Consider the following 25,864-nt stretch of genomic DNA (forward strand, 5'->3'; position numbering starts at 1 on the left):
GTCTACTACACCTGTTGTATTCAACATTTCACTGTAAGGTCTACCTACACCTGTTGTATTCGTAGCATGTGACTAATACAGTTTGATTTAATTTGATTTGACTCGTGAATTTGATTGAATATAGCTATGATCCCCTTATACATTTCTTAATGTAATGACATGAAAAACATTGTCAGATTACTATCAATGACTTCTCAACAGCTGTATAAAGGTGTCCAGTGTAGGATATCCTCACTGGTACCCCAGTGTATTGAAACATCCGTCTGTCTATATGTGTGTTTGTAAAGGTGTCCAGGTGTCTCGTGTGCTCCTTACTGCAAAACCAATTGCCTTCTGGGACAAATAAAGTTGAAATTTGAACGTGAACAGGTGAGAGGGGTCTCCCTCACACCTCTATCCATGACAACTGGTTAATCATCCAGGTGGACCAGTGTGTTGACAGAGCTTTGCCCCAGAGCAGAGAGCAGGGAGCCGGCCTGGCGTTATGGTTATGGTTAAGTTCAAGGCAATCATTAATACACTGTGTTTTTGGAGCAGGTGAGACATTAATCCCACTTTCTCACCTCTCTCACCACCCACACAAGCCTCTATTCCACAGAGAGGGGGGGGGGGGGATGGCTGCCATCTGTCCGACTGTACTTTTATAAGATCTCATCATCTGTTCATTCAGGTTTTATGTGTGGTTTGGTTTTATGATTCTGCTTTTCGTCAGTCAGTCAGGTGAGTCTCAGCGTTGATGTTTATACCTGTGATCACAGGTTACAGTAACTTTTGTGTGTAGTGGGTGGTTGTAGTGTACAGTAGGTTATAGTAATGTTTGTGTGTATTGGGGGGTTGTACAGTAGGTTATAGTAATGTTTGTGTGTAATGGGGGGTTGTACAGTAGGTTACAGTAACTTTTGTGTGTAGTGGGTGGTTGTAGTGTACAGTAGGTTATAGTAACGTTTGTGTGTAGTGGGGGGTTGTAGTGTACAGTAGGTTATAGTAACGTTTGTGTGTAATGGGTGGTTGTACAGTAGGTCATAGTAATGTTTGTGTGTAGTGGGGGGTTGTAGTGTACAGTAGGTTATAGTAACGTTTGTGTGTATTGGGGGGTTGTAGTGTACAGTAGGTTACAGTAATGTTTGTGTGTAATGGGGGGTTGTAGTGTACAGTACGTTATAGTAACGTTTGTGTGTATTGGGGGGTTGTACAGTAGGTTATAGTAACGTTTGTGTGTAATGGGGGGGTTGTAGTGTACAGTAGGTTACAGTAATGTTTGTGTGTAGTGGGGGGTTGTAGTGTACAGTAGGTTATAGTAATGTTTGTGTGTAATGGGGGGGTTGTAGTGTACAGTAGGTTATAGTAACGTTTGTGTGTAATGGGGGGTTGTAGTGTACAGTACGTTATAGTAACGTTTGTGTGTATTGGGGGGTTGTACAGTAGGTTATAGTAACGTTTGTGTGTAATGGGGGGGTTGTAGTGTACAGTAGGTTACAGTAATGTTTGTGTGTAGTGGGGGGTTGTAGTGTACAGTAGGTTATAGTAACGTTTGTGTGTAGTGGGGGGTTGTAGTGTACAGTAGGTTATAGTAACGTTTGTGTGTATTGGGGGGTTGTACAGTAGGTTATAGTAACGTTTGTGTGTAATGGGGGGGTTGTAGTGTACAGTAGGTTACAGTAATGTTTGTGTGTAGTGGGGGGTTGTAGTGTACAGTAGGTTATAGTAACGTTTGTGTGTAGTGGGGGGTTGTAGTGTACAGTAGGTTATAGTAATGTTTGTGTGTAATGGGGGGTTGTAGTGTACAGTAGGTTATAGTAATGTTTGTGTGTAATGGGGGGTTGTAGTGTACAGTAGGTTATAGTAACGTTTGTGTGTAATGGGGGGGTTGTAGTGTACAGTAGGTTATAGTAATGTTTGTGTGTATTGGGGGGTTGTAGTGTACAGTAGGTTATAGTAATGTTTGTGTGTAATGGGGGGTTGTAGTGTACAGTAGGTTATAGTAATGTTTGTGTGTATTGGGGGGTTGTAGTGTACAGTAGGTTATAGTAATGTTTGTGTGTATTGGGGGGTTGTACAGTAGGTTATAGTAACGTTTGTGTGTAATGGGGGGTTGTACAGTAGGTTATAGTAATGTTTGTGTGCAATGGGGGGTTGTACAGTAGGTTATAGTAATGTTTGTGTGTAGTGGGGGGTTGTAGTGTACAGTAGGTTACAGTAATGTTTGTGTGTAATGGGGGGTTGTAGTGTACAGTAGGTTATAGTAATGTTTGTGTGTAATGGGGGGTTGTACAGTAGGTTATAGTAATGTTTGTGTGTAGTGGGGGGTTGTAGTGTACAGTAGGTTACAGTAATGTTTGTGTGTATTGGGGGGTTGTAGTGTACAGTAGGTTACAGTAATGTTTGTGTGTAATGGGGGGGTTGTAGTGTACAGTAGGTTATAGTAATGTTTGTGTGTATTGGGGGGTTGTAGTGTACAGTAGGTTATAGTAATGTTTGTGTGTAATGGGGGGTTGTAGTGTACAGTAGGTTATAGTAATGTTTGTGTGTATTGGGGGGTTGTAGTGTACAGTAGGTTATAGTAATGTTTGTGTGCAATGGGGGGTTGTACAGTAGGTTACAGTAATGTTTGTGTGTAGTGGGGGGTTGTAGTGTACAGTAGGTTACAGTAATGTTTGTGTGTAATGGGGGGTTGTAGTGTACAGTAGGTTATAGTAATGTTTGTGTGTAATGGGGGGTTGTACAGTAGGTTATAGTAATGTTTGTGTGTAGTGGGGGGTTGTAGTGTACAGTAGGTTACAGTAATGTTTGTGTGTATTGGGGGGTTGTACAGTAGGTTATAGTAATGTTTGTGTGTAGTGGGGGGTTGTAGTGTACAGTAGGTTACAGTAATGTTTGTGTGTAATGGGGGGTTGTAGTGTACAGTAGGTTACAGTAATGTTTGTGTGTAATGGGGGGTTGTAGTGTACAGTAGGTTACAGTAATGTTTGTGTGTAATGGGGGGTTGTAGTGTACAGTAGGTTATAGTAACGTTTGTGTGTAATGGGGGGTTGTAGTGTACAGTAGGTTACAGTAACGTTTGGGTGTAATGGGGGGTTGTAGTGTACAGTAGGTTATAGTAACGTTTGTGTGTAATGGGTGGTTGTACAGTAGGTTACAGTAATGTTTGTGTGTAATGGGGGGTTGTAGTGTTCAGTAGGTTATAGTAATGTTTGTGTGTAATGGGGGGGTTGTAGTGTACAGTAGGTTATAGTAATGTTTGTGTGTATTGGGGGGTTGTAGTGTACAGTAGGTTATAGTAATGTTTGTGTGTAATGGGGGGTTGTAGTGTACAGTAGGTTATAGTAATGTTTGTGTGTATTGGGGGGTTGTAGTGTACAGTAGGTTATAGTAATGTTTGTGTGTATTGGGGGGTTGTACAGTAGGTTATAGTAACGTTTGTGTGTAATGGGGGGTTGTACAGTAGGTTATAGTAATGTTTGTGTGTAATGGGGGGTTGTACAGTAGGTTATAGTAATGTTTGTGTGTAGTGGGGGGTTGTAGTGTACAGTAGGTTATAGTAATGTTTGTGTGTAATGGGGGGTTGTAGTGTACAGTAGGTTACAGTAATGTTTGTGTGTATTGGGGGGTTGTACAGTAGGTTATAGTAATGTTTGTGTGTAGTGGGGGGTTGTAGTGTACAGTAGGTTACAGTAATGTTTGTGTGTAATGGGGGGTTGTAGTGTACAGTAGGTTATAGTAATGTTTGTGTGTAATGGGGGGTTGTACAGTAGGTTATAGTAATGTTTGTGTGTAGTGGGGGGTTGTAGTGTACAGTAGGTTACAGTAATGTTTGTGTGTATTGGGGGGTTGTACAGTAGGTTATAGTAATGTTTGTGTGTAGTGGGGGGTTGTAGTGTACAGTAGGTTACAGTAATGTTTGTGTGTAATGGGGGGTTGTAGTGTACAGTAGGTTATAGTAATGTTTGTGTGTAATGGGGGGTTGTACAGTAGGTTATAGTAATGTTTGTGTGTAGTGGGGGGTTGTAGTGTACAGTAGGTTACAGTAATGTTTGTGTGTATTGGGGGGTTGTACAGTAGGTTATAGTAATGTTTGTGTGTAGTGGGGGGTTGTAGTGTACAGTAGGTTACAGTAATGTTTGTGTGTAATGGGGGGTTGTAGTGTACAGTAGGTTATAGTAATGTTTGTGTGTAATGGGGGGTTGTAGTGTACAGTAGGTTACAGTAATGTTTGTGTGTAATGGGGGGTTGTAGTGTACAGTAGGTTATAGTAATGTTTGTGTGTATTGGGGGGTTGTACAGTAGGTTACAGTAATGTTTGTGTGTAGTGGGGGGTTGTAGTGTACAGTAGGTTACAGTAATGTTTGTGTGTATTGGGGGGTTGTACAGTAGGTTATAGTAATGTTTGTGTGTAATGGGGGGTTGTACAGTAGGTTATAGTAATGTTTGTGTGTAGTGGGGGGTTGTAGTGTACAGTAGGTTACAGTAATGTTTGTGTGTATTGGGGGGTTGTACAGTAGGTTATAGTAATGTTTGTGTGTAGTGGGGGGTTGTAGTGTACAGTAGGTTACAGTAATGTTTGTGTGTAATGGGGGGTTGTAGTGTACAGTAGGTTACAGTAATGTTTGTGTGTAATGGGGGGTTGTAGTGTACAGTAGGTTACAGTAATGTTTGTGTGTAATGGGGGGTTGTAGTGTACAGTAGGTTATAGTAACGTTTGTGTGTAATGGGGGGTTGTAGTGTACAGTAGGTTACAGTAACGTTTGGGTGTAATGGGGGGTTGTAGTGTACAGTAGGTTATAGTAACGTTTGTGTGTAATGGGTGGTTGTACAGTAGGTTACAGTAATGTTTGTGTGTAATGGGGGGTTGTAGTGTTCAGTAGGTTATAGTAATGTTTGTGTGTAATGGGGGGGTTGTAGTGTACAGTAGGTTATAGTAATGTTTGTGTGTATTGGGGGGTTGTAGTGTACAGTAGGTTATAGTAATGTTTGTGTGTAATGGGGGGTTGTAGTGTACAGTAGGTTATAGTAATGTTTGTGTGTATTGGGGGGTTGTAGTGTACAGTAGGTTATAGTAATGTTTGTGTGTATTGGGGGGTTGTACAGTAGGTTATAGTAACGTTTGTGTGTAATGGGGGGTTGTACAGTAGGTTATAGTAATGTTTGTGTGTAATGGGGGGTTGTACAGTAGGTTATAGTAATGTTTGTGTGTAGTGGGGGGTTGTAGTGTACAGTAGGTTATAGTAATGTTTGTGTGTAATGGGGGGTTGTAGTGTACAGTAGGTTACAGTAATGTTTGTGTGTATTGGGGGGTTGTACAGTAGGTTATAGTAATGTTTGTGTGTAGTGGGGGGTTGTAGTGTACAGTAGGTTACAGTAATGTTTGTGTGTAATGGGGGGTTGTAGTGTACAGTAGGTTATAGTAATGTTTGTGTGTAATGGGGGGTTGTACAGTAGGTTATAGTAATGTTTGTGTGTAGTGGGGGGTTGTAGTGTACAGTAGGTTACAGTAATGTTTGTGTGTATTGGGGGGTTGTACAGTAGGTTATAGTAATGTTTGTGTGTAGTGGGGGGTTGTAGTGTACAGTAGGTTACAGTAATGTTTGTGTGTAATGGGGGGTTGTAGTGTACAGTAGGTTATAGTAATGTTTGTGTGTAATGGGGGGTTGTACAGTAGGTTATAGTAATGTTTGTGTGTAGTGGGGGGTTGTAGTGTACAGTAGGTTACAGTAATGTTTGTGTGTATTGGGGGGTTGTACAGTAGGTTATAGTAATGTTTGTGTGTAGTGGGGGGTTGTAGTGTACAGTAGGTTACAGTAATGTTTGTGTGTAATGGGGGGTTGTAGTGTACAGTAGGTTATAGTAATGTTTGTGTGTAATGGGGGGTTGTAGTGTACAGTAGGTTACAGTAATGTTTGTGTGTAATGGGGGGTTGTAGTGTACAGTAGGTTATAGTATTGTTTGTGTGTATTGGGGGGTTGTACAGTAGGTTACAGTAATGTTTGTGTGTAGTGGGGGGTTGTAGTGTACAGTAGGTTACAGTAATGTTTGTGTGTATTGGGGGGTTGTACAGTAGGTTACAGTAATGTTTGTGTGTATTGGGGGGTTGTACAGTAGGTTATAGTAATGTTATTGTGTAATGGGGGGTTGTGGTGGATTGGGGAAGGGTGGGGGAGTGAAAAAGGTTGAACGGTGCAACATTTGGGTCATTGTACATTTGTCAATTTACTTCCACATAAAAGCCTAAAGAGATTTGTGCCCCTGTCCCTGTCCCTGTCCCTGCCCCTGTCCCTGTCCCTGTCCCTGTCCCTGTCCCTGCCCCTGTCCCTGTCCCGGCCCCTGTCCCCGTCCCCGCCCCCGTCCCCGTCCCCGCTCCCGTCCCCGTCCCCGTCCCCGTCCCCGTCCCCGCCCCCGTCCCCGCCCCTGTCCCTGCCCCTGTCCCTGTCCCTGTCCCTGTCCCTGCCCCTGCCCCTGTCCCTGTCCCTGTCCCTTACCCTGCCCCTGTCCCTGTCCCTGTCCCTGTCCCTGTCCCTGCCCCTGCCCCTGTCCCTGTCCCTGTCCCTGCTCATGTGTGTGTCAGATGTGGAGAGTAGTTATGTGTACATGAAATGGAGCAGTGTTTTCCAAATGGTTGTGATTGATTCCTTGTGGGTCGCAGCCTACTGTAGGTTGTGATTGATTCCTTGTGGGTCGCAGCCTACTGTAGGTTGTGATTGATTCCTTGTGGGTCGCAGCCTACTGTAGGTTGTGATTGATTCCTTGTGGGTCGCAGCCTACTGTAGGTTGTGATTGATTCCTTGTGGGTCGCAGCCTACTGTAGGTTGTGATTGATTCCTTGTGGGTCGCAGCCTACTGTAGGTTGTGATTGATTCCTTGTGGGTCCCAGCCTACTGTAGGTTGTGATTGATTCCTTGTGGGTCGCAGCCTACTGTAGGTTGTGATTGATTCCTTGTGGGTCGCAGCCTACTGTAGGTTGTGATTGATTCCTTGTGGGTCGCAGCCTACTGTAGGTTGTGATTGATTCCTTGTGGGTCGCAGCCTACTGTAGGTTGTGATTGATTCCTTGTGGGTCCCAGCCTACTGTAGGTTGTGATTGATTCCTTGTGGGTCGCAGCCTACTGTAGGTTGTGATTGATTTCTGAGGGGTCTGGCTTGAAACTGGATCCTGGCAAAAAAAATGTATTTACTGGATGTGTCACAATAACTAAAAAAAACTTCAGGTAGGTTATCACTGACCTCATAGTGAGAAAGCATCCCTCCCCTCAGACACACACATGCATACACACACACACACACACACACACGCACACAAACACACACCGTCATTCAAGATCCACGGCTACAGATGTTATTTTACCCCAGTGAAATTCCCCTCAATCCTTTATTATTCATACTTCTCTGTCTGTTGAACTGTCTGTCTGTTTAACTGTCTGTCTGTTGAGCTGTCTGTCTGTTGAGCTGTCTGTCTGTTGAGCTGTCTGTTGAGCTGTCTGTCTGTTGAGCTGTCTGTCTGTTGAACTGTCTGTCTGTTGAACTGTCTGTTGAGCTGCCTGTCTGTTGAACTGTCTGTCTGTTGAACTGTCTGTCTGTTGAGCTGTCTGTCTGTTGAGCTGTCTGTCTGTTGAACTGTCTGTCTGTTAAACTGTCTGTTGAGCTGTCTGTCTGTTGAACTGTGTGTCTGTTGAACTGTGTCTGTTGAACTGTCTGCCTGTTGAGCTGTGGACAGACAGACAGACAGACAGACAGACAGACAGACAGACAGACAGACAGACAGACAGACAGACAGACAGTACCTACAGTTGAGATCTGTGAGAGAGGTTTCTTTTGTATTGACTTTAGACAAACAAGAAACATCAACTTGTATGATTATAGAGGTACAGGTACTGTACACATCTAGCAGATTCAACAGGGTGGGGGTAGTTAATATAATATTGTGAATATTAGTGATTACTAAAAAATGATAGTTAACAAAGCGTATCATATAAAACAATATAATTGCCATAATTGATACATTCACATGGATCATTAACCAAACAAAGTGAATAATGAGTTATTGAATCCGAAGGGGCAACTTGTACTTTCCAGAAGACTGAGCGGGTCATAGCTAAATACTGAGTGGGTCATAGCTAAATACTGAGTGGGTCATAGCTAAATACTGGGTGGGTCATAGCTAAATACTGAGTGGGTCATAGCTAAATACTGAGCGGGTCATAGCTAAATACTGAGCGGGTCATAGCTAAATACTGAGCGGGTCATAGCTAAATACTGAGCGGGTCATAGCTAAATACTGAGCGGGTCATAGCTAAATACTGAGCGGGTCATAGCTAAATACTGAGCGGGTCATAGCTAAATACTGAGTGGGTCATAGCTAAATACTGAGTGGGTCATAGCTAAATACTGAGTGGGTCATAGCTAAATACTGAGCGGGTCATAGCTAAATACTGAGCGGGTCTGAGCGGGTCATAGCTAAATACTGAGCGGGTCATAGCTAAATGCTGAGCGGGTCATAGCTAAATACTGAGCAGGTCATAGCTAAATACTGAGTGGGTCATAGCTAAATACTGAGCGGGTCATAGCTAAATGCTGAGCGGGTCATAGCTAAATACTGAGCGGGTCATAGCTAAATACTGAGTGGGTCATAGCTAAATACTGAGTGGGTCATAGCTAAATACTGAGTGGGTCATAGCTAAATACTGAGTGGGTCATAGCTAAATACTGAGTGGGTCATAGCTAAATACTGAGCAGGCCATAGCTAAATACTGAGTGGGTCATAGCTAAATACTGAGTGGGTCATAGCTAAATACTGAGTGGGTCATAGCTAAATACTGAGCAGGCCATAGCTAAATACTGAGTGGGTCATAGCTAAATACTGAGTGGGTCATAGCTAAATACTGAGTGGGTCATAGCTAAATACTGAGTGGGTCATAGCTAAATACTGAGCAGGTCATAGCTAAATACTGAGCAGGCCATAGCTAAATACTGAGCGGGTCATAGCTAAATACTGAGTGGGTCATAGCTAAATACTGAGTGGGTCATAGCTAAATACTGAGCAGGTCATAGCTAAATACTGAGCAGGCCATAGCTAAATACTGAGTGGGTCATAGCTAAATACTGAGTGGGTCATAGCTAAATACTGAGTGGGTCATAGCTAAATACTGAGTGGGTCATAGCTAAATACTGAGCAGGTCATAGCTAAATACTGAGCAGGCCATAGCTAAATACTGAGCGGGTCATAGCTAAATACTGAGTGGGTCATAGCTAAATACTGAGTGGGTCGTAGCTAAATACTGAGCAGGTCATAGCTAAATACTGAGCAGGCCATAGCTAAATACTGAGCAGGCCATAGCTAAATACTGAGTGGGTCTTAGCTAAATACTGAGTGGGTCATAGCTAAATACTGAGTGGGTCATAGCTAAATACTAAGCAGGTCATAGCTAAATACTGAGCAGGCCATAGCTAAATACTGAGCGGGTCATAGCTAAATACTGAGTGGGTCATAGCTAAATACTAAGCAGGTCATAGCTAAATACTGAGCAGGGCATAGCTAAATACTGAGCAGGTCATAGCTAAATACTGAGTGGGTCATAGCTAAATACTGAGCAGGTCATAGCTAAATACTAAGCAGGTCATAGCTAAATACTGAGCAGGGCATAGCTAAATACTAAGCAGGCCATAGCTAAATACTGAGCAGGTCATAGCTAAATACTAAGCAGGTCATAGCTAAATACTGAGCAGGTCATAGCTAAATACTAAGCAGGTCATAGCTAAATACTGAGCGGGTCATAGCTAAATACTGAGTGGGTCATAGCTAAATACTAAGCAGGTCATAGCTAAATACTGAGCAGGGCATAGCTAAATACTGAGCAGGTCATAGCTAAATACTGAGTGGGTCATAGCTAAATACTGAGCAGGTCATAGCTAAATACTAAGCAGGTCATAGCTAAATACTGAGCAGGGCATAGCTAAATACTAAGCAGGCCATAGCTAAATACTGAGCAGGTCATAGCTAAATACTAAGCAGGTCATAGCTAAATACTGAGCAGGTCATAGCTAAATACTAAGCAGGTCATAGCTAAATACTAAGCAGGTCATAGCTAAATACTGAGTGGGTCATAGCTAAATACTGAGCAGGCCATAGCTAAATACTGAGTGGGTCATAGCTAAATACTGAACAGGCCATAGCTAAATACTGAGCAGGCCATAGCTAAATACTGAGCAGGCCATAGCTAAATACTGAGTGGGTCATAGCTAAATACTCCATCCCTGTCTGTGTGTATACAGTAGGTACATCTTGATCATGAGTTCCATCCCTGTCTGTGTGTGTACAGTAGGTACATCTTGATCATGAGTTCCATCCCTGTGTGTGTGTACAGTAGGTACATCTTGATCATGAGTTCCATCCCTGTGTGTGTGTGTACAGTAGGTACATCTTGATCATGAGTTCCATCCCTGTGTGTGTGTACAGGCTGCAGCTTGCCAAACATGTTCACGCCTACTCAGGTTCAGCACCAAGCCAAATAACTGGACTGTCACACGCTCACACACGAGCATGGAGAAACATTGTGTAAAGCATTCTGTGTATCTCCGAGAGGAAGACGCATTCAGAGATTTACAGTAAATTGGCCTAACCAGCAGATAGAGACAGGTCCAAGCTCTGCTAGCTGGAGTGGTGCATCAGTAATCCAGTTATGTTATAGTCTAGTACAGGAGTTGGACATAGTTGCTGTACATATCCGGAGTGTGTTCCTTCAAGACTGAACAGCGTTTCTCACTGTGAGTAACTAGTACTGGTAAAATGTGCAATGTTGCAGGACAGGAGAAGCTCTGACGTGTTCCTTCTGCAGTGTGTAGAAAGAAGCCTTTAAAAAAATGCATTGCTCTTCTTTCTGTAGAGAGAGAGAGAATGTATGCCAACTTAAACAACATTTTATGCAGGTTTTTCTCATTGAGAGAACATCTCTTTTACAAGAGAGACCTGGTCCAATAGCAGACTCCAACTTGCTTATCTGTTAAAACGTATGGTGTAGTGTCCACTTCTAGAAGAAAACCTATATAGACGTCTGTAACGCTGAACCTTTACTAGTCCTGTATTAACAGACCTTGACTAGTCCTGTATTAACAGACCTTTACTAGTCCTGTATTAACAGACCTTTATTAGTCCTGTATTAACAGACCTTTACTAGTCCTGTATTAATAGACCTTTACTAGTCCTGTATTACTAGTCCTGTATTAACAGACCTTTACTAGTCCTGTATTAACATACCTTTACTAGTCCTGTATTAACAGACCTTTACTAGTCCTGTATTAACAGACCTTTACTAGTCCTGTATTACTAGTCCTGTATTAACAGACCTTTACTAGTCCTGTATTATTTGTCCTGTATTAACAGACCTTTACTAGTCCTGTATTAACAGACCTTTACTAGTCCTGTATTAACAGACCTTTACTAGTCCTGTATTAACAGACCTTTACTAGTCCTGTATTAACAGACCTTTACTAGTCCTGTATTACTAGTCCTGTATTAACAGACCTTTACTAGTCCTGTATTAACAGACCTTTACTAGTCCTGTATTACTAGTCCTGTATTAACAGACCTTTACTAGTCCTGTATTACTAGTCCTGTATTAACAGACCTTTACTAGTCCTGTATTACTAGTCCTGTATTAACAGGCCTTTACTAGTCCTGTATTACTAGTCCTGTATTAACAGACCTTTACTAGTCCTGTATTAACAGACCTTTACTAGTCCTGTATTAACAGACCTTTACTAGTCCTGTATTAACAGACCTTTACTAGTCCTGTATTAATAGACCTCTACTAGTCCTGTATTAACAGACCTTTACTAGTCCTGTATTACTATTCCTGTATTAACAGACCTTTACTAGTCCTGTATTACTAGTCCTGTATTAACAGGCCTTTACTAGTCCTGTATTACTAGTCCTGTATTAACAGACCTTTACTAGTCCTGTATTACTAGTCCTGTATTAACAGACCTTTACTAGTCCTGTATTACTAGTCCTGTATTAACAGACCTTTACTAGTCCTGTATTACTAGTCCTGTATTAACAGGCCTTTACTAGTCCTGTATTACTAGTCCTGTATTAACAGACCTTTACTAGCCCTGTATTAACAGACCTTTACTAGTCCTGTATTACTAGTCCTGTATTACTAGTCCTGTATTACTAGTCCTGTATTAACAGACCTTTACTAGTCCTGTATTAATAGACCTCTACTATTCCTGTATTAACAGACCTTTACTAGTCCTGTATTAGTAGTCCTGTATTAACAGACCTTTACTAGTCCTGTATTAACAGACCTTTACTAGTCCTGTATTAACATACCTTTACTAGTCCTGTATTAACAGACCTTTACTAGTCCTGTATTACTAGTCCTGTATTAACAGGCCTTTACTAGTCCTGTATTACTAGTCCTGTATTAACAGACCTTTACTAGTCCTGTATTAACAGACCTTTACTAGTCCTGTATTACTAGTCCTGTATTACTAGTCCTGTATTACTAGTCCTGTATTAACAGACCTTTACTAGTCCTGTATTAATAGACCTCTACTATTCCTGTATTAACAGACCTTTACTAGTCCTGTATTAGTAGTCCTGTATTAACAGACCTTTACTAGTCCTGTATTAACAGACCTTTACTAGTCCTGTATTAACATACCTTTACTAGTCCTGTATTAACAGACCTTTACTAATCCTGTATTACTAGTCCTGTATTAACAGACCTTTACTAGTCCTGTATTAACATACCTTTACTAGTCCTGTATTAACAGACCTTTACTAGTCCTGTATTACTAGTCCTGTATTAAAAGACCTTTACTAGTCCTGTATTAACATACCTTTACTAGTCCTGTATTAACAGACCTTTACTAGTCCTGTATTACTAGTCCTATATTAACAGACCTTTACTAGTCCTGTATTAACAGACCTTTACTAGTCCTGTATTAACATACCTTTACTAGTCCTGTATTAACAGACCTTTACTAGTCCTGCATTAACAGACCTTTACTAGTCCTGTATTAACAGACCTTTACTAGTCCTGTATTAACAGACCTTTACTAGTCCTGTATTAACAGACCTTTACTAGTCCTGTATTAACAGACCTTTACTAGACCTGTATTACTAGTCCTGTATTAACATACCTTTACTAGTCCTGTATTAACAGACCTTTACTAGTCCTGTATTACTAGTCCTGTATTAACAGACCTTTACTAGTCCTGTATTAATAGACCTTTACTAGTCCTGTATTACTAGTCCTGTATTAACAGACCTTTACTAGTCCTGTATTAACATACCTTTACTAGTCCTGTATTAACAGACCTTTACTAGTCCTGTATTACTAGTCCTGTATTACTAGTCCTGTATTAACAGACCTTTACTAGTCCTGTATTAACATACCTTTACTAGTCCTGTATTAAGACCTTTACTTGTCCTGTATTAACATACCTTTACTAGTCCTGTATTAACAGACCTTTACTAGTCCTGTATTAACAGACCTTTACTAGTCCTGTATTACTAGTCCTGTATTAACAGACCTTTACTAGTCCTGTATTAACAGACCTTTACTAGTCCTGTATTAACAGACCTTTACTAGTCCTGTATTACTAGTCCTGTATTAACAGACCGTTACTAGTCCTGTATTAACAGATCTTTACTAGTCCTGTATTACTAGTCCTGTATTAATAGCCCTTTACTAGTCCTGTATTAACAGGCCTTTACTAGTCCTGTATTAACAGACCTTTACTAGTCCTGTATTAACATACCTTTACTAGTCCGGTATTACTAGTCCTGTATTAACAGACCTTTACTAGTCCTGTGTTACTAGTCCTGTATTAACAGACCTTTACTAGTCCTGTATTACTAGTCCTGTATTAACAGACCTTTACTAGTCCTGTATTAACATACCTTTACTAGTCCTGTATTAACATACCTTTACTAGTCCTGTATAACTAGTCCTGTAATAACATATTTTTACTAGTCCTGTATTACTAGTCCTGTATTAACAGATCTTTACTAGTCCTGTATTACTAGTCCTGTATTAACAGATCATTACTAGTCCTGTATTAACAGATCTTTACTAGTCCTGTATTACTAGTCCTGTATTAACATATATTTACTAGTCCTGTATTACTAGTCCTGTATTAACAGGCCTTTACTAGTCCTGTATTAACAGACCTTTACTAGTCCTGTATTAACAGACCTTTACTAGTCCGGTATTAGTAGTCCTGTATTAACAGACCTTTACTAGTCATGTATTACTAGTCCTGTATTAACATACCTTTACTAGTCCTGTATTACTAGTCCTGTATTAACAGTCCTTTACTAGTCCTGTATTACTAGTCCTGTATTACTAGTCCTGTATTACTAGTCCTGTATTACTAGTCCTGTATTTCAAGTCCTGTATTAACAGACCTTTACTAGTCCTGTATTACTAGTCCTGTATTACTAGTCCTGTATTAACAGACCTTTACTAGTCCTGTATTACTAGTCCTGTATTAACAGACCTTTACTAGTCCTGTATTAACAGACCTTTACTAGTCCTGTATTACTAGTCCTGTATTAACAGACCTTTACTAGTCCTGTATTACTAGTCCTGTATTAACAGGCCTTTACTAGTCCTGTATTACTAGTCCTGTATTAACATACCTTTACTAGTCCTGTATTACTAGTCCTGTATTAACAGACCTTTACTAGTCCTGTATTACTAGTGCTGTATTAACAGACCTTTACTAGTCCTGTATTAACAGACCTTTACTAGTCCTGTATTACTAGTCCTGTATTAACAGACCTGTATTACTAGTCCTGTATTACTAGTCCTGTATTACTAGTCCTGTATTAACATACCTTTACTAGTCCTGTATTACTAGTCCTGTATTAACAGACCTTTACTAGTCCTGTATTACTAGTCCTGTATTAACAGACCTTTACTAGTCCTGTATTACTAGTCCTGTATTACTAGTCCTGTATTACTAGTCCTGTATTAACAGACCTTTACTAGTCCTGTATTACTAGTCCTGTATTACTAGTCCTGTATTTCTAGTCCTGTATTAACAGACCTTTACTAGTCCTGTATTACTAGTCCTGTATTAACAGACCTTTACTAGTCCTGTATTACTAGTCCTGTATTACTAGTCCTGTATTAACAGACCTTTACTAGTCCTGTATTAACAGACCTTTACTAGTCCTGTATTACTAGTCCTGTATTAACAGACCTTTACTAGTCCTGTATTAACAGACCTGTATTACTAGTCCTGTATTACTAGTCCTGTATTACTAGTCCTGTATTAACATACCTTTACTAGTCCTGTATTACTAGTCCTGTATTACTAGTCCTGTATTAACAGGCCTATACAGACGTCTGTTGGTGGAAAAGAATTGTACCACCCCCACCCTCGATCTACGTGTGCGTGTCTCTGTGTTATAAAACTACTGTTACACACGCCTCTTGGAGGGGGGGGGGGGAACGCCACACCCTGCTACAATTCCCCGTGGAGTGAAAGAGATATGTGATTGTAGGTGCAGGATGACAGAGGCAGAGAATATTACCGTTTACAGGGAATTTATTCTTCCTTTACACTGTAATTCGGGGAAAAGGGGCTGGATGGAACAAAGAAAGTAGAAGTTAAAGAGCCCCCTCTCCTACACACTTACTTATTCTTAACGCCATCTGGCGCGCGCTAACCACAATACAGGGGGTGGCCTGCCCAGGTCTTACCTAGTGGCGTAGACAGAGTACGTTCTACGGGTACATGTATGGCCACAGGCCTCTTGCCTAAACACTCCCAAGGTGCCTTCCCCTCCCCCAGGGAACAAAAACAGAATAATTACTCATGTAAAGGGTACAATTTCACTAATCAAAAACACTGAGTCCTATTGGCACAGACAGAACTCAGAAGTAGCGGCTACAAATGCTTTCAACAAAACTGTCTCTGAGTCACAACCAACACAGGACATCCAGGAAGCTCTCTCTCCTAACAAAGGTACTCTGGCTTTTCAAGCTGCCGGCAGGAGTCGGTAATTGCCGACAGCTGTATCCCCTAACGAGAGGGTGGGATCAATGCTCCAATCTGCAATTTGGCTGACCAATCAGCTGCTTGGTGGAATCCAGGAAGCCATTTCCTAAAATACACACATACATATACACAAACCCACAACACAGAAACTGGGGAACGTAACAATGCATTCATGCTGATGTGTTGCTGTACCATGCCATGTGTATTTCTCTGTGTTATCATTAAGGTTGCAAAACTACCAAATTTACCAGAATCTTCAGTAATTGTGGTAATTAACAGAAAATCTATAGTAATCTATCGTAACTTTGGTATTTTATACTTGAATAATTTAAGAAAATGTATTCATATATAGTATTAATTTATTATATCTGTGTCCATATTGTTCATGAGTTTCTAGTAGACAGAGCATATGGCTCAAGAGAAAATGGCCTAATTAATGACATAAGCATCTAATCAACAATGGCATTATTTTTTTATTAACTCTGTAACTCTTCCAACTATTGACTTTATTCACAACTACCACCAGTTTGACACCAAAACATTGACAACAAATATATACTGGCATAGTCAAATAAATCAAAGTTTATCAAAAATAAATATGAAGGATATTTCATGGTGAAACCCTAATGTTAAACAGCAGTGGTATTCACTAAGTTGACAGTTTATATTTAGGATGTTTTACAGTTTTGACATTGTATATCTTATTTTATTTATTTCATATTTATTTCATATATTTTACATAAAATCCATGAAAGATATCAAAATTCTGGGAGTTTACTGGTAAACTTTGAATGTTTTCAGTAATATACCTTCCTTTTGCAACCTTAGTTATCATATCCTGTCACCATGCTCGGAACCTGTGAAAATAGGACAATAACTTCCTGATGAATCATTAACTTAAACGTTCAAAGTGCTCTCTGTGGGATCCAAACCTGTTGGAACAGCTATAACATCTATCACTATCTAAGGACAAAACATCCAACTTCCTCCACTCCAACCCTCTCTTAACTTGGACTCGTAAGGGGATTGAGGAAAGATACAAATGAAGGAATTATGGGTATTATGTCAAAATGAGCTTCTGCTTCCAGTATGTGCCTTCATGCATGCATAGTTGTTGTGAATTTGATAGATTACTTGTTAGATATTACTGCATTGTCGGGAACTAGAAGCACAAGCATTTCGCTACACTCGCATTAACATCTGCTAACCATGTGTATGTGACCAATACAATTTGAAGTCAACAGAGACATTGGTACTCCTTTAGCTTTACTGTGGAGTGTTATACAAGTGGCTAGTACAGTTGATATTTACTATCACACTTGTCTTCTCTCTCTCATTCTGTATGTGGGTGTGTGGGCGCATATTAGTTAACTTCTGTATCCTCCTCAGATCTGTTTATGAACAAAAATGGCTACCTTCGCCAACCACTCAACAAATGAGAGCAGCGGGCACAGCTGGCGCTGTCAATTCAAGGAGGACTTCAAGTACATCCTGCTTCCTGTCAGCTACACTCTGGTCTTCGTGATTGGCCTAGCCCTGAATGTCACGGCCATGTACGTGATCCTGTTCCGTACAAAACGCTGGAAGCCCTCCACGGTGTACATGTTCAACCTGACAGTGTGCGACACCCTCTACATCCTCACCCTACCCTTCCTAATCTACTACTACGCCGACGAGAACGACTGGCCCTTCAGCGAGCCGTTCTGCAAACTCATCCGCTTCCTGTTCTACGCTAACCTCTACGGTTCCATCCTGTTCCTGTGCTGCATCAGCCTGCACCGCTTCCTGGGTGTGTGCTACCCGATGAGGTCACTGAGCTGGGTCAGCTCCCGGAGAGCCCGGCTGGTGTCTGTGGCGGTGTGGGCGTGTGTGTTGATGTGCCAGGCTCCCGTGCTCTACTTCTCACGCACCAGGGACGAGGGGACAGAGAGGGTGTGTTTCGACACGTCCAGTCCAGAGTTATTTCATCACTTCCTGGTGTACAGCTCGGTGGTGTCTGTCCTGATGTTTGCCTTCCCCTTCATGGTGGTGATGGTGTGCTATGGACTGATGGTGAGGAAGCTTCTGGAGCCCACCTGGGGGGCAGGAGGGAGCCAGTCGAGGGGAGTCGGGGGGCTCGCTGCTCATCGCTCCAAACACAAGTCTGTGAAGATGATAATCATTGTGTTAGCAGTGTTCATGCTGTGTTTCCTACCCTTCCACCTGACCAGAAGTCTGTACTACTCCCTCAGATACCTGGAGCAGATGGATCCCTCCCAGGTACAGTACCACAACCACTGGAAAACTATGCTTTTAAAGGCTCTGCCTGGCTTTACCTTTCACCCAGGATGCTGGACTCTGGCTCCAGGTAGTTCTCCCTTTCACAGAGGTTGCTGGACTCTGGCTCCAGGTAGTTCTCCCTGTCACCCAAGATGCAGGAGTCTGGCTCCAAGTAGCTCTCCATGTCACCCAAGATGCAGGAGTCTGGCTCCAGGTAGCTCTCCCTGTCACCCAAGATGCAGGAGTCTGGCTCCAAGTAGCTCTCCATGTCACCCAAGATGCAGGAGTCTGGCTCCAGGTAGCTCTCCCTGTCACCCAAGATGCAGGAGTCTGGCTCCAGGTAGCTCTCCCTGTCACCCAAGATGCAGGAGTCTGGCTCCAGGTAGCTCTCCCTGTCACCCAAGATGCAGGAGTCTGGCTCCAGGTAGCTTTCCCTGTCACCCAAGATGCAGGAGTCTGACTCCAGGTAGCTCTCCCTGTCACCCAAGATGCAGGAGTCTGGCTCCAGGTAGCTCTCCCTGTCACCCAAGATGCAGGAGTCTGGCTCCAGGTAGTTCTCCCTTTCACCCAAGATGCTGGACTCTGGCTCCAGGTAGCTCTCCCTGTCACCCAAGATGCAGGAGTCTGGCTCCAGGTAGCTCTCCCTGTCACCCAAGATGCAGAAGTCTGGCTCCAGGTAGTTCTCCCTTTCACCCAAGATGCTGGACTCTGGCTCCAGGTAGCTCTCCATTTCACCCAGGATGCTGGACTCTGGCTCCAGGTAGTTCTCCCTTTCACCCAGGATGCTGGACTCTGGCTCCAGGTAGTTCTCCCTTTCACCCAGGATGCTGGAGTCTGGCTCCAGGTAGTTCTCCCTTTCACCCAAGATGCAGGAGTCTGGCTCCAGGTAGCTCTCCCTGTCACCCAAGATGCAGGAGTCTGGCTCCAGGTAGCTCTCCCTGTCACCCAAGATGCAGGAGTCTGGCTCCAGGTAGCTCTCCCTGTCACCCAAGATGCAGGAGTCTGGCTCCAGGTAGCTCTCCCTGTCACCCAAGATGCAGGAGTCTGGCTCCAGGTAGCTCTCCCTGTCACCCAAGATGCAGGAGTCTGACTCCAGGTAGCTCTCCCTGTCACCCAAGATGCAGGAGTCTGGCTCCAGGTAGCTCTCCCTGTCACCCAAGATGCAGGAGTCTGGCTCCAGGTAGCTCTCCCTGTCACCCAAGATGCAGGAGTCTGGCTCCAGGTAGCTCTCCCTGTCACCCAAGATGCAGGAGTCTGACTCCAGGTAGCTCTCCCTGTCACCCAAGATGCAGGAGTCTGGCTCCAGGTAGCTCTCCCTGTCACCCAAGATGCAGGAGTCTGGCTCCAGGTAGCTCTCCCTGTCACCCAAGATGCAGGGGTCTGGCTCCAGGTAGCTCTCCCTGTCACCCAAGATGCAGGAGTCTGGCTCCAGGTAGCTCTCCCTGTCACCCAAGATGCAGGAGTCTGGCTCCAGGTAGCTCTCCCTGTCACCCAAGATGCAGGAGTCTGGCTCCAGGTAGCTCTCCCTGTCACCCAAGATGCAGGAGTCTGGCTCCAGGTAGCTCTCCCTGTCACCCAAGATGCAGGAGTCTGGCTCCAGGTAGCTCTCCCTGTCACCCAAGATGCAGGAGTCTGGCTCCAGGTAGCTCTCCCTGTCACCCAAGATGCAGGAGTCTGGCTCCAGGTAGCTCTCCCTGTCACCCAAGATGCAGGAGTCTGGCTCCAGGTAGCTCTCCCTGTCACCCAAGATGCAGGAGTCTGACTCCAGGTAGCTCTCCCTGTCACCCAAGATGCAGGAGTCTGGCTCCAGGTAGCTCTCCCTGTCACCCAAGATGCAGGAGTCTGGCTCCAGGTAGCTCTCCCTGTCACCCAAGATGCAGGGGTCTGGCTCCAGGTAGCTCTCCCTGTCACCCAAGATGCAGGAGTCTGGCTCCAGTTAGCTCTCCCTGTCACCCAAGATGCAGGAGTCTGGCTCCAAGTAGCTCTCCCTGTCACCCAAGATGCAGGAGTCTGGCTCCAGGTAGCTCTCCCTGTCACCCAAGATGCAGGAGTCTAGGTCCAGGTAGCTCTCCCTGTCACCCAAGATGCAGGAGTCTGGCTCCAGGTAGCTCTCCCTGTCACCCAAGATGCAGGAGTCTGAATCCAAGTAGCTCTCCCTGTCACCCAAGATGCAGGAGTCTGGCTCCAGGTAGCTCTCCCTGTCACCCAAGATGCAGGAGTCTAGGTCCAGGTAGCTCTCCCTGTCACCCAAGATGCAGGAGTCTGGCTCCAGGTAGCTCTCCCTGTCACCCAAGATGCAGGAGTCTGGCTCCAGGTAGCTCTCCCTGTCACCCAAGATGCAGGAGTCTGGCTCCAGGTAGCTCTCCCTGTCACCCAAGATGCCGGAGTCTGGCTCCAGGTAGCTCTCCCTGTCACCCAAGATGCAGGAGTCTGACTCCAGGTAGCTCTCCCTGTCACCCAAGATGCAGGAGTCTGGCTCCAGGTAGCTCTCCCTGTCACCCAAGATGCAGGAGTCTGGCTCCAGGTAGCTCTCCCTGTCACCCAAGATGCAGGAGTCTGGCTCCAGGTAGTTCTCCCTTTCACCCAAGATGCAGGAGTCTGGCTCCAGGTAGCTCTCCCTGTCACCCAAGATGCAGGAGTCTGGCTCCAGGTAGCTCTCCCTGTCACCCAAGATGCAGGAGTCTGGCTCCAGGTAGCTCTCCCTGTCACCCAAGATGCAGGAGTCTAGGTCCAGGTAGCTCTCCCTGTCACCCAAGATGCAGGAGTCTGGCTCCAGGTAGCTCTCCCTGTCACCCAAGATGCAGGAGTCTGGCTCCAGGTAGCTTTCCCTGTCACCCAAGATGCAGGAGTCTGACTCCAGGTAGCTCTCCCTGTCACCCAAGATGCAGGAGTCTGGCTCCAGGTAGCTCTCCCTGTCACCCAAGATGCAGGAGTCTGGCTCCAGGTAGTTCTCCCTTTCACCCAAGATGCTGGACTCTGGCTCCAGGTAGCTCTCCCTGTCACCCAAGATGCAGGAGTCTGGCTCCAGGTAGCTCTCCCTGTCACCCAAGATGCAGAAGTCTGGCTCCAGGTAGTTCTCCCTTTCACCCAAGATGCTGGACTCTGGCTCCAGGTAGCTCTCCATTTCACCCAGGATGCTGGACTCTGGCTCCAGGTAGTTCTCCCTTTCACCCAGGATGCTGGACTCTGGCTCCAGGTAGTTCTCCCTTTCACCCAGGATGCTGGAGTCTGGCTCCAGGTAGTTCTCCCTTTCACCCAAGATGCAGGAGTCTGGCTCCAGGTAGCTCTCCCTGTCACCCAAGATGCAGGAGTCTGACTCCAGGTAGCTCTCCCTGTCACCCAAGATGCAGGAGTCTGGCTCCAGGTAGCTCTCCCTGTCACCCAAGATGCAGGAGTCTGGCTCCAGGTAGCTCTCCCTGTCACCCAAGATGCAGGGGTCTGGCTCCAGGTAGCTCTCCCTGTCACCCAAGATGCAGGAGTCTGGCTCCAGGTAGCTCTCCCTGTCACCCAAGATGCAGGAGTCTGGCTCCAGGTAGCTCTCCCTGTCACCCAAGATGCAGGAGTCTGGCTCCAGGTAGCTCTCCCTGTCACCCAAGATGCAGGAGTCTGGCTCCAGGTAGCTCTCCCTGTCACCCAAGATGCAGGAGTCTGGCTCCAGGTAGCTCTCCCTGTCACCCAAGATAAAGGAGTCTGGCTCCAGGTAGCTCTCCCTGTCACCCAAGATGCAGGAGTCTGGCTCCAGGTAGCTCTCCCTGTCACCCAAGATGCAGGAGTCTAGGTCCAGGTAGCTCTCCCTGTCACCCAAGATGCAGGAGTCTGGCTCCAGGTAGCTCTCCCTGTCACCCAAGATGCAGGAGTCTGGCTCCAGGTAGCTTTCCCTGTCACCCAAGATGCAGGAGTCTGACTCCAGGTAGCTCTCCCTGTCACCCAAGATGCAGGAGTCTGGCTCCAGGTAGCTCTCCCTGTCACCCAAGATGCAGGAGTCTGGCTCCAGGTAGCTCTCCCTGTCACCCAAGATGCAGGAGTCTGGCTCCAGGTAGTTCTCCCTTTCACCCAGGATGCTGGACTCTGGCTCCAGGTAGTTCTCCCTTTCACCCAGGATGCTGGAGTCTGGCTCCAGGTAGTTCTCCCTTTCACCCAAGATGCAGGAGTCTGGCTCCAGGTAGCTCTCCCTGTCACCAAGATGCAGGAGTCTGGCTCCAGGTAGCTCTCCCTGTCACCCAAGATGCAGGAGTCTGGCTCCAGGTAGTTCTCCCTTTCACCCAAGATGCAGGAGTCTGGCTCCAGGTAGCTCTCCCTGTCACCCAAGATGCAGGAGTCTGGCTCCAGGTAGCTCTCCCTGTCACCCAAGATGCAGGAGTCTGACTCCAGGTAGCTCTCCCTGTCACCCAAGATGCAGGAGTCTGGCTCCAGGTAGCTCTCCCTGTCACCCAAGATGCAGGAGTCTGGCTCCAGGTAGCTCTCCCTGTCACCCAAGATGCAGGAGTCTGGCTCCAGGTAGCTCTCCCTGTCACCCAAGATGCAGGAGTCTGACTCCAGGTAGCTCTCCCTGTCACCCAAGATGCAGGAGTCTGGCTCCAGGTAGCTCTCCCTGTCACCCAAGATGCAGGAGTCTGGCTCCAGGTAGCTCTCCCTGTCACCCAAGATGCAGGGGTCTGGCTCCAGGTAGCTCTCCCTGTCACCCAAGATGCAGGAGTCTGGCTCCAGGTAGCTCTCCCTGTCACCCAAGATGCAGGAGTCTGGCTCCAGGTAGCTCTCCCTGTCACCCAAGATGCAGGAGTCTGGCTCCAGGTAGCTCTCCCTGTCACCCAAGATGCAGGAGTCTGGCTCCAGGTAGCTCTCCCTGTCACCCAAGATGCAGGAGTCTGGCTCCAGGTAGCTCTCCCTGTCACCCAAGATGCAGGAGTCTGGCTCCAGGTAGCTCTCCCTGTCACCCAAGATGCAGGAGTCTGGCTCCAGGTAGCTCTCCCTGTCACCCAAGATGCAGGAGTCTGGCTCCAGGTAGCTCTCCCTGTCACCCAAGATGCAGGAGTCTGACTCCAGGTAGCTCTCCCTGTCACCCAAGATGCAGGAGTCTGGCTCCAGGTAGCTCTCCCTGTCACCCAAGATGCAGGAGTCTGGCTCCAGGTAGCTCTCCCTGTCACCCAAGATGCAGGGGTCTGGCTCCAGGTAGCTCTCCCTGTCACCCAAGATGCAGGAGTCTGGCTCCAGTTAGCTCTCCCTGTCACCCAAGATGCAGGAGTCTGGCTCCAAGTAGCTCTCCCTGTCACCCAAGATGCAGGAGTCTGGCTCCAGGTAGCTCTCCCTGTCACCCAAGATGCAGGAGTCTAGGTCCAGGTAGCTCTCCCTGTCACCCAAGATGCAGGAGTCTGGCTCCAGGTAGCTCTCCCTGTCACCCAAGATGCAGGAGTCTGAATCCAAGTAGCTCTCCCTGTCACCCAAGATGCAGGAGTCTGGCTCCAGGTAGCTCTCCCTGTCACCCAAGATGCAGGAGTCTAGGTCCAGGTAGCTCTCCCTGTCACCCAAGATGCAGGAGTCTGGCTCCAGGTAGCTCTCCCTGTCACCCAAGATGCAGGAGTCTGGCTCCAGGTAGCTCTCCCTGTCACCCAAGATGCAGGAGTCTGGCTCCAGGTAGCTCTCCCTGTCACCCAAGATGCCGGAGTCTGGCTCCAGGTAGCTCTCCCTGTCACCCAAGATGCAGGAGTCTGACTCCAGGTAGCTCTCCCTGTCACCCAAGATGCAGGAGTCTGGCTCCAGGTAGCTCTCCCTGTCACCAAAGATGCAGGAGTCTGGCTCCAGGTAGCTCTCCCTGTCACCCAAGATGCAGGAGTCTGACTCCAGGTAGCTCTCCCTGTCACCCAAGATGCAGGAGTCTGGCTCCAGGTAGTTCTCCCTTTCACCAAAGATGCTGGACTCTGGCTCCAGGTAGCTCTCCCTTTCACCCAGGATGCTGGACTCTGGCTCCAGGTAGTTCTCCCTTTCACCCAGGATGCTGGACTCTGGCTCCAGGTAGTTCTCCCTTTCACCCAGGATGCTGGAGTCTGGCTCCAGGTAGTTCTCCCTTTCACCCAAGATGCAGGAGTCTGGCTCCAGGTAGCTCTCCCTGTCACCCAAGATGCAGGAGTCTGGCTCCAGGTAGCTCTCCCTGTCACCCAAGATGCAGGAGTCTGGCTCCAGGTAGTTCTCCCTTTCACCCAAGATGCAGGAGTCTGGCTCCAGGTAGCTCTCCCTGTCACCCAAGATGCAGGAGTCTGGCTCCAGGTAGCTCTCCCTGTCACCCAAGATGCAGGAGTCTGGCTCCAGGTAGCTCTCCCTGTCACCCAAGATGCAGGAGTCTAGGTCCAGGTAGCTCTCCCTGTCACCCAAGATGCAGGAGTCTGGCTCCAGGTAGCTCTCCCTGTCACCCAAGATGCAGGAGTCTGGCTCCAGGTAGCTTTCCCTGTCACCCAAGATGCAGGAGTCTGACTCCAGGTAGCTCTCCCTGTCACCCAAGATGCAGGAGTCTGGCTCCAGGTAGCTCTCCCTGTCACCCAAGATGCAGGAGTCTGGCTCCAGGTAGCTCTCCCTGTCACCCAAGATGCAGGAGTCTGGCTCCAGGTAGTTCTCCCTTTCACCCAGGATGCTGGACTCTGGCTCCAGGTAGTTCTCCCTTTCACCCAGGATGCTGGAGTCTGGCTCCAGGTAGTTCTCCCTTTCACCCAAGATGCAGGAGTCTGGCTCCAGGTAGCTCTCCCTGTCACCAAGATGCAGGAGTCTGGCTCCAGGTAGCTCTCCCTGTCACCCAAGATGCAGGAGTCTGGCTCCAGGTAGTTCTCCCTTTCACCCAAGATGCAGGAGTCTGGCTCCAGGTAGCTCTCCCTGTCACCCAAGATGCAGGAGTCTGGCTCCAGGTAGCTCTCCCTGTCACCCAAGATGCAGGAGTCTGACTCCAGGTAGCTCTCCCTGTCACCCAAGATGCAGGAGTCTGGCTCCAGGTAGCTCTCCCTGTCACCCAAGATGCAGGAGTCTGGCTCCAGGTAGCTCTCCCTGTCACCCAAGATGCAGGAGTCTGACTCCAGGTAGCTCTCCCTGTCACCCAAGATGCAGGAGTCTGGCTCCAGGTAGCTCTCCCTGTCACCCAAGATGCAGGAGTCTGGCTCCAGGTAGCTCTCCCTGTCACCCAAGATGCAGGAGTCTGGCTCCAGGTAGCTCTCCCTGTCACCCAAGATGCAGGAGTCTGACTCCAGGTAGCTCTCCCTGTCACCCAAGATGCAGGAGTCTGGCTCCAGGTAGCTCTCCCTGTCACCCAAGATGCAGGAGTCTGGCTCCAGGTAGCTCTCCCTGTCACCCAAGATGCAGGGGTCTGGCTCCAGGTAGCTCTCCCTGTCACCCAAGATGCAGGAGTCTGGCTCCAGGTAGCTCTCCCTGTCACCCAAGATGCAGGAGTCTGGCTCCAAGTAGCTCTCCCTGTCACCCAAGATGCAGGAGTCTGGCTCCAGGTAGCTCTCCCTGTCACCCAAGATGCAGGAGTCTAGGTCCAGGTAGCTCTCCCTGTCACCCAAGATGCAGGAGTCTGGCTCCAGGTAGCTCTCCCTGTCACCCAAGATGCAGGAGTCTGAAT

The 25,864-nt window shown here is 46.3% G+C and overlaps 1 protein-coding gene across 2 annotated transcripts in view; it reads left to right on the top strand.

Annotated features, from left to right (window-relative positions):
- Window positions 1-607: 607 nt before the first annotated feature.
- LOC110508012 (P2Y purinoceptor 2-like) overlaps window positions 608-25,864 on the top strand; it is a 32,345-nt gene continuing 7,088 nt past the window's right edge. Inside the window, exons 1-2 of one of the 2 annotated variants that reach the window (XM_036965780.1) lie at window positions 608-720; window positions 17,395-18,264. In XM_036965780.1, the coding sequence (XP_036821675.1) occupies window positions 17,413-18,264 (852 nt within the window). In that variant the 5' untranslated portion in view covers window positions 608-720; window positions 17,395-17,412. Of the gene's footprint in view, window positions 721-16,792; window positions 17,063-17,394; window positions 18,265-25,864 lie in introns of those variants that run through there. The other variant, XM_036965781.1, reaches the window with a different exon arrangement.

Source organism: Oncorhynchus mykiss, chromosome 27 (assembly GCF_013265735.2).
Source record: "Oncorhynchus mykiss isolate Arlee chromosome 27, USDA_OmykA_1.1, whole genome shotgun sequence".
In the NCBI taxonomy this organism is placed as follows: Eukaryota; Metazoa; Chordata; class Actinopteri; order Salmoniformes; family Salmonidae; genus Oncorhynchus; species Oncorhynchus mykiss.